Genomic DNA, 13377 nt, shown 5'->3' with positions numbered 1-13377 from the left:
AGCCTTCAGCATATTGCAGCATATCAGTTAAGTCTTCAGCATTGAAGACTTTGTAATTCAGCAGCAAGCTTGGTATTTTGACTACTTCCTCAAGAAGCAACTTCATCCAACTGAAGCAACTTCATCCAACTGGATCCAGCTCATGCCAGCTCACCTATCTCAGTGAAGCAAGCAACATGAGGATAGTGTGCTTTCTTAGGAAGAGTTTGTTACAAAACGGTTATTTTGTAATGTCTATAAATAGAGAGTTTATTCTCTAAACAATGTAATCTGGTTTTTACAAGATTAATAAAATTCTCTCTTTCACTTTTCTTCAATATATTTTTTTGCATTTAATTTTTTTACTTATGTAAATCAGTGGATACATCAGACATAAATCTTGGATGAAGTTCTGTTATTCTCTGTAAACTTTCTCTCATATGTTCCACTATAATATCTCTTTCTTATATTTTCACTACTATTAAATATCGTCAACAGTAAGTGCAACCACTTCAGGCGGTGTAGGAGTGGTAAACACCCTACTGTCTTTTTCTCTTATATTAAATAATCGAAGACGGACATCGCGGACCTTTTTTTAACTAAAATTGATTATTTGTCATTTTGAAAGACTTGGCATATGGATTATATTCATCCAACAAATCACGCAACCCTTTGACAATTTCAACATCAAAATCGTCTGCAATTTCCTTACCTCTTACCCATTGCATTCTATTGTCAATCTCATGTTGTGTATTATGTAGGGTTAATTCCTAAAATAATCACGAACTTTACATGGAGTTTCATTTTAATCATGGCCTTTAAAAGTTGTCATTTAAAGACACAAATTTTTATTTTATTTCAAATCTATCACCAAAGTAAAATTCGGTGTATTTTATCTGACTAAAAATTCCTAATCCTAGATACTTTAACTGAAAGATAATAAGATTTGATGTTGATTAATAATTTGGGTGTTTCATTAATGGTTTAATGAAGAATTTAGTCAATAAAAATACACTGAAATGATGAATTTGAAATAATATGAAAGTTCGTGTCTTTAAATGGCAACTTTTCAAGGTCATGATCAAAATGAAACTCCATATAAAGTTCGTGATTTTTTTAGAAATTAATCCTTATATATATTATCTCAACCTTCACAATTAAAATTCACAAGCTCTTTATTTCATATCCCCTGTTGTTTAGAGATAGAAAGAGAGAAAAATGGATAAGGTAATTAGTGGCCACCAAAAAAGATGGTCTCTCCACGGAAAGACTGCTCTCGTCACCGGCGGCACCAAAGGACTTGGGTGAGGCTTTTTTACATGTTTATTTAAGTAACACATATATTTTGAGAATTAAATTATTATACGAATTTTATCAAACATATAATATTTGCGTAAAAGAAACTTCATGCTTTTATTGTAATTTAAACACGCTTTTTAAAAGTTGATACTAACAGTTTAACTTTTCGTTTTTATCATTTTTATATAAAATTCATCTTCTACTACTAAATGATGCCGTTTCCGACACCAAACATTGTTATTGTTGATATTTTTAATAAATGGAACGATACTAGATAATAATATCGGATTGTAAAATCTACAAATTCTCTATTTTTTTCTCTACTAATGATTATGTTTTTTGATACCAAATAATGTTACTTTCAATAGTTATTAATGAATGAAACAATACCAGATAATAATACCAGGCTGTTAAATTTCAAGAAATGAAAGATTTGATTGGAGGTGCTATTTTTTTTTTTTAAATGTGCTTAAATTGTTAAAAAGGTGAAAGAATGTGAAATGTTAATTTTTTTTTCTCAAATATCCTTAAATAATTTATTTTTATATAATTATCCTTAAATGATTTTAAGAACATTTTAAAAGTGAATTTAATATTTGTTATTAGATATGCAATTGTGGAGGAATTGGCAGGCTTCGGAACAACGGTACACACGTGTTCAAGGAATGAAACCGAGCTTAAGGAGTGTTTGGACAATTGGCAAATGAAGGGATTTCAAGTGACGGGTTCTGTCTGCGATGTAACTTCCCGATCACAAAGAGAAAAACTAATAGAGACTGTCTCCTCTCAGTTTGATGTCAAACTCGATATTCTTGTTAGTCCTCAATCTCATGGAAACTTCACGAACTCTATTTTCTTTTCCAAAAATATATTTTAAAACCCATAAATTCTATATTTACAGCTTATCTCCGTTACAAATATTATATTCTATTTTTTGTTGTTACCCAATATGTAACTTTTTTGAGTTATTTATATAAAAAATTATAAATTATACATGTTGTTATAATTATTCACATTTTTTAAAGTTTGCAAAAATATATATCAACTACTGTTTTTTGGTAAATCGATACATCAATTAAAAATTCGATAAAAATTAATGACATAAAGCTAGAGTTGGCTACGTCAAAATACACTGTTTTGAAAACTTGGCTACTATATCATTAATTTTCACAGTGCATATATTTATCAATCTTTATAAAATTTAATTTAAAGCTTAATCATTGAAAATACTCCTTTTCGACTTTTTTCATTTATAGCTCAAATTTTTAATATTGTCAATTTTAACAGATTTTTTAATCCTCGATTTCAAGTGTTGTGAAAAATAATAATTCAAATGTGTTTTCATATTTGATTATGATAAATAGGCAAATTGACCAAATTGTTACAATTGAAACTGAAAAATTGAAAAACAGCTAAAATTAACGATTTTGAAAGTTCGGTCTATAAACTAAAAAAATGAAAAAGATGAAAGTTTTTTCAATAATACACGACCTTAATTAAATTATAAAAGTATATATAATTCATTATATGCAGGTAACTTTTTTTAACTATCTTTTGTTTGGTTTCAGATAAATAATGTGGGGACGAACATAAATAAACCAACCTTGGAATTTACAGCAGAAGAGTACTCATTTTTAATGAGTACAAATCTTGAATCTGCTTATCATTTATCTCAGCTTGCACATCCTCTTCTTCATAATTCAGGAGCAGGAAGCATCATTTTCATGTCTTCTATTGCCGGAGTAGTGTCTGTGGCCGTTGGATCCATCTACGGAGCTACTAAAGGTCATTATTTTTCCGTCCAACAAATTATTTTAGATAAATTCAATTCACGTATAATATATAATATAAATTTTTTATTATAATTGTGACATGAAATATAGTTGAACTAAATTTTTATTATATTCAAATTATTATTATTATGAGTTACAATAATTGAGTTAATTTTATGTTGACCAAAATAATATCATTAATAAATGATATAATTTCATTTTTCATTTTAGTTTATGTGCTAATAAACATTTAATGCTTAAAATTTTTTGTAGTTAACAAGCTATAGTATTTTAATTACGGATTTTTAAATTTTTGTATTTTTTAGTAGCCAAATTTTTAACAACAATGGCATGTTAGTAAGTGATTTTCTTACGTGGAGTCGTGGACGATAGAAATAGAATATTTGTTATAATTTATTTGCTCTAAGATATCAAATTATATACTTTTTCTTCTTACTTCTAAATGACAAGGCAATTGAAAAAAGTACACAATTTTTTCATCGTCTAGTTAAGTAATTTTTCACTTGAATTCATTTATCAGTCTATGTTGTTCGTAAAGTTAAAATTTGATTGCTGAAATATAAGGATTTAAAAATTGATAATTGGTCAGAAATAATACTATATTTTTGTTTTGTTAATTACAAAAACAATTAACCCCTAACATTTAATAAGTGTTTTAAAAATTGAAAATTTGGTAAGTTCATAAAATTGATTTGTAAACATTTTTGCAGGGGCATTAGTTCAGCTAACGAAGAACTTGGCATGCGAGTGGGCAAAAGACAATATAAGAATTAATTGTATTGCACCTGGTGTCATTGCAACCCCACTTGCTGAACCTGTAAGAATTTTTTCTTCAGCTTTTAAGGCCTTGATTGGCTGATTGGCATAATACTTCTCATAGTAAACTTTATATTTTATCATATTTAAAACCGTTATTTGTATTTAAAATTCTCATTTTTAACGTCGGTATGATTTAACATATTATTTAAAGGGGTAACGTCATAAAAATTCATCAACTTTACACGTTTTCTCAATTTAATCACGTTCTTTAAAACTTCTCTTAAAAATACACCAACTTTCTTTTTTTTGCAAATTCATACACGGTGCTGACGTGGCACTCATTCATTGGTGCAATTTATTGAGGTGTAAGTCATTTTTAACCAATGAATGAGTGACACGTCAGTACCGTGTATGAATTTGGAAAAAAAATGAAATTGATGTATTTTTATGAGAAGTTTCAAAGAATGTGATTAAATTAAAAAAACGTGTAAAGTAGTTGAATTTTTATGACATTAACCGTTATTTAAAATGTGTCATTCCACGTTTCATATTGTGTGGTTCATTGTCGTTCTCTAACTATTGGAAGTTTATATGGAAAACAAGATTGCACTAAAAATGGTCAAATTTAAAATGATGTGATTAAAATCATTAAAAACACGAGGAGTCAAAAATTAAAATTAAAATAACTTCAAATGTGGATGACAAGGTGTCGCTGAGTTGGCATATGCGGTTTCTACTCCATTTTGCCACATGGAATTCAAATAGCTAAAAAAGGGTAAATGGGCTATACAATGTCAAATGTAAAAAAATAAAGGCCTAATCACTCAAAACCACTCACCTTCAGCCCCTTTTACAATTATACCCCGATGTAGGAATCTTTTCAATTTTACCCTAATTTGCCATTTTGTGTATCAGTTGTACCCAAAATATTAAATTGACCTCTTTATTAAAAAAAAGTTAAAATAATTCTTCATTTTTAGCCTATATTTCAATTAGACCCTAATATTATTAATACTATAAAAAATTAAAGATTATTTTAAACTTTTTTTTAAGTGAAAAGAGGTCAATTTAATACTCTGGGGTACAATTGAAACATAAAAACCTGAATTAGGATACAATTAAAAAATTTCCTACGTCAGTGTATAATTGCAAAAGGGGTAAAAGGTGAGGGGTTTTAAGTGATTAAGCCAAAAATAAATTTAGAATGCCACTTTTAAAATAGAATTATGCTATATAATCCATTACTTTTAAGTCATTTTTTTGTACCGCCTGACGTGGAAATTAAATAGTGGATGTATTAATTTTATTTTTTTTGAGATATACAATTTTGGGTGAGAATTGGACGAATGAAACCTTGCCACGTAAAGAGGGTTATAGAAGGTGAGTTAAATAGGTAGGTTAAAAAGCATTTATCTTTAAAATACTATGTTTAAACTGCCATAAACGTTGAAAAATTGGAATTTATAATACAAATAACCCTATTTTTAATTAGATTTTTTTTTTCAATAAAAGAAGCTAGCGAAATGTTTACGTGTTGTTTAAATTCTAACTAAAAGATTTTACATTGCAGTATTTACAGGATGAGAAGATGTCGGAGACTATGAAAACTAGAACTCCGATGGGACGAGCCGGAGAACCAGAGGAGGTTTCAGGATTGGTAGCATTTTTATGCCTACCAGCTGCCTCTTACATTACTGGCCAAACAATTTGTATTGATGGAGGAGTCACCGTCAATGGCTTTTACTTCGGTTGATTCTTTAATTGTGTGCTACGATTTGTGGTCATAATGATATTATATTATTATATATGAAACATTATGCAATGGAAGTGCTTAAGTTAAAAAGAATAAAGATGGATGAGGCGTTCTTACCGCTTGATCTAACTCATCTCGTTATAATGTCGTTTACTGGTTACAGCTTAAGGTTTTATTAATTGGTATTCTCGTTCTCGCATAATTGTGTAAGTTTCGAGTTTAAATTTCTACACGAGTACATTAAGAGTTTATTACAACTACATATAAATATATGAGAATTTCATGTTATGTATTTCATTGGGAGTATGAAAATAATCAGTATTTCATGTGTTGGATAGTTTAATTACCTTATAAACTTTAAAACATATTCTAATTGAAAAGAAATAATATACCCAATTACCCACAACACTTTTAGAGTATTAAAATGTTACCGTTTTCAAATGATTTATATTGTTATTTGAAGATGAACATTTGTGATAGAAATTTTTTTAATTATTTTTTATTTTTTTAATTATTAAATATTCCATATGGCTAATTCAGTATTGGATTATTGCATGAATAACATGGCACATCGGTTGTGTTGTAATTTTCCCTAGTTATAATTACTTCGACTACAATGTTTAGAACCCTCCAATTTTGCATGAAACTCTCTAAATTAAGCATGTACTATAATCTGGCAATATATCATTTATTAATAAGGCTAATAAGGCTAATCCCCTGAAAAACCCTCCACTTTTCAGTCCCTCTTCATTTGCACCCTCACCTTTCAAAATTTTCAATTTTATCCAAATTTCCACCTTTCATTTTCAATTGCACCCTAAATATATTAAATTAATTCTTTTTCACTATAAAAAAGTTCAAATCGACAATTTATATTTTAATTCATATTCTAAATAGTGCTCAATGTTTAAATTTCAACAATAAAACCATATTTCCTAAAATTTTAAAAGTTAAATTTTTTTATATAAAATATAAATCAATTAAAATATCATTAAATATGGTTTTGTTGTTGAAATTTAAGCATTAAGGACTATTTAGAACATGAATTAAATTATAAATTATCGATTTCAACTTTTTTTTAGTGACAAAAGCCCAATTTAATACTTCTAGAGTGCAATTGAAAATGAAAGGTGATAATTTGGGTAAAATTGGAGATTTTGAAAGGTGAGGGTGCAAACGAAGGGGGATTGAAAGGTGAGGTTTTTTTTTCAGGGATTAAGCCTACTAATAAATACAAAAATGTGAAGATAAATAAATTATATAGTTTTTTACATCCAAAATTAATTGCTATAAAATATTAATTTAATTAAATAGTTAAAGCCTGTACTTGATAATGATACAGAGATGCCTCAAACACTGGTGTGACTCTGACATGAATTTTTGCTATTCTAGTTTATTATGAACTTTCCTTGTATGGTGCTAATAATTTTCATATGTTTTTTTTTGTTTAATCTCAGAAAAATCACATATAAAAGAACAGTTTTACTATTCTCTCATATTATATGTAATTATATATATTAAATTATTTATATTGATTTAACAATAACAAGTGGTGAATTTAATAAAAGTTTTAAACAATAGATTGGTTGGTAGTAGTATAAATAAAACTAATAGTGGTGTAATACAAAGAATTCAAGTGATAATGGAGAGCATGAGCAGCAGAAGGTGGTCTCTTCAAGGGATGACAGCTCTGGTTACTGGTGGTACCAAAGGAATTGGGTTTGTATTACTAATCTTTTATTTCTTGTTTAATTATCAGTTAAGAAGACTCGTATAGTTTAATCTTTGTAATAAATATGATTGATTAGCTATTTGTTATGTACTTTCAGTAATATTTTGATTAATTAATTGTTTTATTCACTTGTTCTTGCTTTATTATATGTTTATAATTCATTCAATTATATAGTTCTTGAAAGAATGAAGCTATAATAAGGATGATGTGATTTCCCTTCTTTAATGATATATTTGGGTTAATAAGGTGGTAAATTAGATCAGGATATGTGTAAAATTAAGTCTTTTACTGAAGAAATCTAGTATGGAAACGGAAATGGAAATCCTAAAAGGGAAATGGAAACATGAAAACAACATATTTTATAAATATAGAGTTTCAGAGTTATATTAGACGTTTTCGGAAATGGAAATGAAATGCCGAAATATATAGGACTCGAGAAGTTCCGTATGTAACATAGAAGAAATCAAAGAAAGGGATCATGTATGCGATCATAGATCAAAATGTAAGTTGAGACTTTGGCCACTTAATTAATGAGATTGCTGTTCATGTATTGATTCACTTCAAGAATAGTCTGTGTCTGAAAGAAATTTAAAGAAATGGTAATTTCTGTTTTTGTAATTTGTGTTAATCTTGGGATAATTAGGCATGCTATTGTGGAGGAATTGGCTGGATTAGGGGCAGAAGTATACACTTGCTCTCGCAATGAAACTCAGCTTAAAGAATGCATAGATAAATGGATAGCTAAAGGTTTTAAAGTCGCAGGTTTCGTGTCTGATGTATCGTCTAAGTCCAACAGAGAGGACCTAATCAATAAAGTCTCCACTTTGTTCAATGGGAAGCTTAACATCCTTGTAAGTCATCTCGACTTGAATCTCGAACATCCTATACTATGCATCATGGCAACAGAATGTCGAAACGAGAAACAACGAAATGATATTTTTTTACAAAGTAGGTTATAAGTATAGAGTTTCAGAGTCTTAGAAGTATTTTTAAAAATGGAAATTAAACGCTGAAATATAGGACTTGAGAAATGTCGTAAGAAATACAGTCAATTATCAGACTGCTGGTGTGTACTTATTTTGTGTTCTGGCCTGAATTTTGTTTAGCATTTTCTCTTATAGATTTTCATTTAAGTTCGATTTCAGATAAACAATGTTGGAACAAACATCGGAAAGCCAACTGTGAATTATACAGCTGATGATTTCTCGTATGTAATGAACACCAATTTTGATTCTGCTTACCACTTGTGCCAACTCGCGCATCCTCTTCTTAAATCTTCGGGCGCAGGAAGTATTGTCTTTATGTCATCAATTAGTGGAGTTGTATCAGTAAATGTAGGCACAGTATATGGAGCGACCAAAGGTAAAACTATTTTTGCCGTTTGCTCACTCTTTGATCTTTAAAATTGAGGTGTGATTTGTAATTTTGTATTCAGACAAACATGACGGTTTTTCTTTGCTTGATTGCAGCTGCAATGAATCAGCTAGCTAAGAATTTGGCGTGTGAATGGGCAAAGGACAATATAAGGACTAACAGCGTTGCGCCTTGGTTCATCAGAACTCCATTTATCGAAGAAGTAAGTTGCTTTTCGTTGCTTCCATGTTAAAAAAATAAGTTTATTTCCAAAATGGAGAGTTCCCGAAACTTTTTGAAAATGTGTAAACGTTGATAGAATGAAGTATCTATGCGTCATAGCTTAGTCCGAGCTGTGATGCTCCTTATCAGTTGATCAAGTTTCGGAAAATATCTATTACATGATAGTGTTGCGCCTCGGTTCATTAGAACTCCACTTACCGAACAAATAAGTTTATTTTCAATGTTTCCGTGTTAAAAAATAAGTTAATTTCCAAAACGGAGAGCTTCCAAAACATATTCAAATGTGCAAAATTTGCCTGAATTAAGTTTTCATGTATCTTAGTCCATGTTGTGATGCTCCTTGTCAGTTGATCAAGTTGTGGAAAATGTTGATTTCAAAATAATGTTGCGCCTTGGTTCATCAAAACTCCACTTACCGAACCAGTAAGTTATTCTTCAATGTTTCCGTGTTAAAAAGGAAGTTTTATTTCCAAAAACAGTGTGTTTCCATGCATCATAGCTTGGTTGAATTTGTGATGCTCCGGTTGATCAAGTTCCGGAAATAGATTTTAAAACCAAGATGCATACTTGTTGAAGATGCATAAAACATATTCTATTGCCTAATTTGTAGGATCTCGGTCATGAAAAGTTCTCTAATGCCATAGTCTCGCGAACTCCTATGGGAAGGGTCGGAGAGGCCGAGGAGGTATCATCGTTGGTAGCGTTTTTATGTCTGCCTGCTGCATCGTACATAACAGGGCAGACTATTTGTGTTGACGGAGGGACGACTGTAAATGGTTTTTTCTATAACTTTACAGCAACAGAACCTTGAAATACGTTGCGATGAATCATTATAATGCAGCAGAACAAAAGATTGTATCTATTTAATCTAATATTACCTTTTGCAAGTTTATTGTATATTTTCTTTCATTTACTACTTGGTATTTTGTATCTGGATAGACAAAAATCTCGGTCTTATAATAAAAACTTATAAATTGTTGCAATTAAAAAGAAACAAATGTATGTTAATTTTTTTACAAATTTTTAAGCATAAATTGCATCTCTATCAAAATTTATAAATTTTTTTACTGTCAAAGTTAAAGACAAACATTATATTTTGGTTCAATGGCTGCATTTAAAGTCTTCTGTATTTTTATTTTACTAGCCTATTTTTAGTTATTTCTTTTTTTGGTAAGTACCTATATTTAGTTATTTTCCAATCTCCTTCATTTAACTCTGATATAAATGAAATTAGTGCTCTAATACCAAGAGATGAAAAAAATAGTAAGTGATAATGGAGATCAGCAGAAGGTGGTCTCTTCAAGGGATGACAGCTCTTGTTACTGGTGGTACCAAAGGAATTGGGTATGTAATCCTAATTTTTGTTAGCTTCATTAATTTATGTAATAAGATTGATTAGTTTTTTGTTATATACTTTCATTAATTCTTTGATTAATTAATTGTTTTATTTAATTGTTCTTGCTTTACTGTACGTATATAATCATGGTGAGTGCGTGAGATGTGAAACATGTTCGTCGTTTTTAACTCTTTTAGATCCCTTTTCGTTTACTTTCCGCAGAAGTTAAATTAATTATAAGTATTTTGTTCTAAAGGTACATTTAGTGGAAATGTTCTTCTTTGGTGATTTTCCATTAATTTTATACTTCTGATAAGTGGATGGCTCAATTCCTCGTTTGTAGATGTAGGCTTAGTTGAACAATGTAAATCTCTTTACTACATTGTTGTTTGTTAAATTAAATTTAAAATGAGGTATCTACTGGACGGTTTCGATTTTGCTGCGCATATTATTCGGTGGTAACAAATATGTTATAAATATAGGTTTTTTGAGCTATGTTAAATTTTTCCGGGAATGTAAATGAAATACTGAAATGTAGGTTGAGGTCATGAATGTGACAGATCAAGATGTTAGTTAAGAGTTTAGCCATTTAATTAATGAGATTGTTGTTCATGTATTGATTCATTTCAAGATTAGTTCTGTGTCTGAAATAAATTTCAAGAACTGATATTTTCTGTTTTTGAAATTTGATTTAATTTTGGGATAATCAGGCATGCTATTGTGGAGGAATTAGCAGGATTAGGGGCAGAGGTACACGCTTGCTCTCGCAATGAAACTCAGCTTAAAGAATGCATAGATAAATGGATTGCTAAAGGTTTTAAAGTCACAGGTTCGGTATGTGATGTATCGTGTAGAGCCAACAGAGAGAGCCTAATTAATGAAGTCTCGTCTCTGTTTAATGGAAAACTTAACATCCTCGTAAGTCATCTCGGTTTGAATTTTGAACCTCCTATACTATGTATCACGGTAATGAAAATGCCAAAACAAGAAATGGTGAAATAATAATTTCTATAAGAAGAAGTTATAAATACAAAGTTCCGGAAACGGAAATTATATACTGAAATATAGGATTGTAGAAGTTTTTGTGTAGTATAGCTTCTACTAGTAGTGTATACTTATTTTGTGTTATGGCATGGATTTGTTTAGCATATTTGTCTTATATATTTGAGGTAATTAATGTTTGATTTCAGATAAACAATGTGGGAACAGGCATCAGAAAGCCTACTGAGAATTATACAGCTGAAGAGTTTTCATATCTAATGAGCACCAATTTTGAATCTGCCTACCACTTGTGCCAACTCGCGCATCCTCTTCTTAAATCTTCTGGCGCAGGAAGTATTGTCTTTATTTCATCAGTTAGTGGAATTGTATCGGTAAATGCAAGCAGCATATATGGCGCGACCAAAGGTAACAACTACTGTTTTTCGATTGCTCGCTTGTTGATCATCGATTTTGTAATGACATGAACACTATGATTTCTTCTTTGCTTGGTTGCAGCTGCAATGAACCAGCTTGCTAAGAATTTGGCATGTGAATGGGCAAAGGACAGTATAAGGAGTAACAGCGTTGCGCCTGGGTTAATCAGAACTCCACTTACTGAACAAGTAAGTTGCTTACCAATCACGGATTTAAATCGTGGCCACGGCCATATATAAAATGTATAAATGACGTCCGTATATAAAAAATTAATAATTTATTAATTTCCTATGCAGCATTGTGATGATCTATAGGTAATGGCTTCAATAATGCCGTAAATTTAGATAACAGTTGTTACATGTGCAAAATATAATAATAGTTAGATAATAGTAGAAGTAGCAAAGTCGAATTTAAAATCCTTCAAATAACAACCTTTACATAAAGCGACTTAGAACCATGTTTTTAATGCTTCCATGTTAAGAAGAGAAACTTTGTATTTAGAACGGGGAGTTTCCGAAACATTTTCAAAATGTGTAAACGTTAACTAAATGAAGTTTCGCGCCTCATAACTTTCTTCCAAGCTGTGGTGCTCCTTGTTGGTTGATCAAGTTCCGGAGATAGATTTACGGCATTATCTTTGTTATGTTTATCGTGGCGAAACTAAGATGAGTACTTGTTTGAGGTGCATAAAACATACTCTATTGCTTTATAGGCACGTGGTTACGAAACATTCTCCAATGGAATAGTCTTGCGAACTCCGATTGGAAGGGTCGGAGAGGCCAAGGAGGTGTCTTCGTTGGTGGCGTTTCTATGTCTGCCTGCTGCATCATACATAACAGGGCAGATTATTTGTGTTGATGGAGGGATGACTGTAAATGGTTTCTTCTTTTAACTTTGCAACAACTTGTAACACATTGCAATGAGTTGTGCTTCTTATATGCAGCAGAACAAAAGATTTGTCTCTATATAATGCAATATTACCTTTTACAAATTTATTTATATTTTCTTTTATTTACTTGTATTTGTTATGAGGGTAAAACTTTTTATATTTTGGTAACTAATGTTTCGTTCGATGTATTTTAATAGTCTAACTTCTATTTTCGTTACAAAAAAAAGGTTTACTCATTCATCTCTTGTAAAAATTTACTTACGTTGTAAAGGAAAACCAATGGCATGATACTTTGTGTGTTGTATGTATTAATATATGATTCTCTGTGTGTCGTTTTTTCAATATATGATTTTCAGTGATCGTTTTTTCTGTAGTTTTGCTAATATGGCATTTTTATGTGGTAAAATTGGATGAGCAAACAATTTTACATTCAAAAGCAAAAACTCCGTATCCCGTGGTGAAAAAAAAAAGCTAGTATAGTTTGATATCTGCAAAACATTTTAACCCCATTCCTGCATTCAAAAGTAAGAATAATTATTTTCTATTTAGCCCACAAACTATAAAAATAACATATATTTTTTAGCTTTTTTGTTTCAATTTGACTCCAATATATAAGTATTAGATAAAAAAAGTTGAGTATAATTTTTTCTCAAGTTACAATGTCAATAAAATAATCCTTCCTCGGTTGAATTTATTGTAACTAACCTTTTGATTAGATTTTAAGAAAAGAATCCATTTGGTTAAATACACATATCCTTAAATTTTATATTCAACCAATAACAATGTGCCATGTATTCACAAAGCCAACAGCCTAACATAATCAAA

The 13377-nt window shown here is 30.1% G+C and overlaps 3 protein-coding genes across 5 annotated transcripts; all 3 read left to right on the top strand.

The window, feature by feature from the left end:
• The first annotated feature begins 1134 nt into the window (after nucleotides 1-1134).
• On the top strand, nucleotides 1135-5712 carry LOC126687283 (tropinone reductase homolog At1g07440-like). Its single transcript, XM_050381787.2, has 5 exons — nucleotides 1135-1283; nucleotides 1885-2092; nucleotides 2847-3063; nucleotides 3782-3888; nucleotides 5401-5712. The coding sequence occupies exons 1-5, from the start codon at nucleotides 1198-1200 to the stop codon at nucleotides 5581-5583; spliced, it is 801 nt and encodes a 266-aa protein (XP_050237744.1). The 5' UTR covers nucleotides 1135-1197; the 3' UTR covers nucleotides 5584-5712.
• Nucleotides 5713-6948: 1236 nt separating this feature from the next.
• Nucleotides 6949-9808, top strand: LOC126687282 (tropinone reductase homolog At2g29290-like). Of its 2 annotated transcripts, XM_050381784.2 has the most exons (6): nucleotides 6950-7302; nucleotides 7959-8166; nucleotides 8461-8677; nucleotides 8785-8891; nucleotides 9259-9334; nucleotides 9522-9642. In XM_050381784.2, exons 1-5 carry the CDS (start codon nucleotides 7226-7228, stop codon nucleotides 9292-9294), a joined length of 645 nt encoding a protein of 214 aa, XP_050237741.1. In that variant the 5' UTR covers nucleotides 6950-7225; the 3' UTR covers nucleotides 9295-9334; nucleotides 9522-9642. The 2 variants fall into 2 exon arrangements, with proteins under 2 accessions (XP_050237740.1, XP_050237741.1); XM_050381783.2 differs by lacking the exon at nucleotides 9259-9334 and having other exon boundaries at nucleotides 6949-7302; nucleotides 9522-9808.
• Nucleotides 9809-9948: 140 nt separating this feature from the next.
• LOC126687285 (tropinone reductase homolog At2g29360-like) lies at nucleotides 9949-12658 on the top strand. Of its 2 annotated transcripts, XM_050381790.2 has the most exons (6): nucleotides 9949-10255; nucleotides 10958-10997; nucleotides 11077-11165; nucleotides 11438-11654; nucleotides 11745-11851; nucleotides 12376-12658. In XM_050381790.2, exons 1-6 carry the CDS (start codon nucleotides 10163-10165, stop codon nucleotides 12553-12555), a joined length of 726 nt encoding a protein of 241 aa, XP_050237747.1. In that variant the 5' UTR covers nucleotides 9949-10162; the 3' UTR covers nucleotides 12556-12658. The 2 variants fall into 2 exon arrangements, with proteins under 2 accessions (XP_050237747.1, XP_050237746.1); XM_050381789.2 differs by having other exon boundaries at nucleotides 10958-11165.
• Nucleotides 12659-13377: the final 719 nt, after the last annotated feature.

The sequence above is a fragment of the Mercurialis annua genome, linkage group LG6, assembly GCF_937616625.2.
Source record: "Mercurialis annua linkage group LG6, ddMerAnnu1.2, whole genome shotgun sequence".
Lineage (NCBI taxonomy): Eukaryota > Viridiplantae > Streptophyta > Magnoliopsida > Malpighiales > Euphorbiaceae > Mercurialis > Mercurialis annua.
This window is presented reverse-complemented; position numbering and strand designations above follow the sequence as displayed.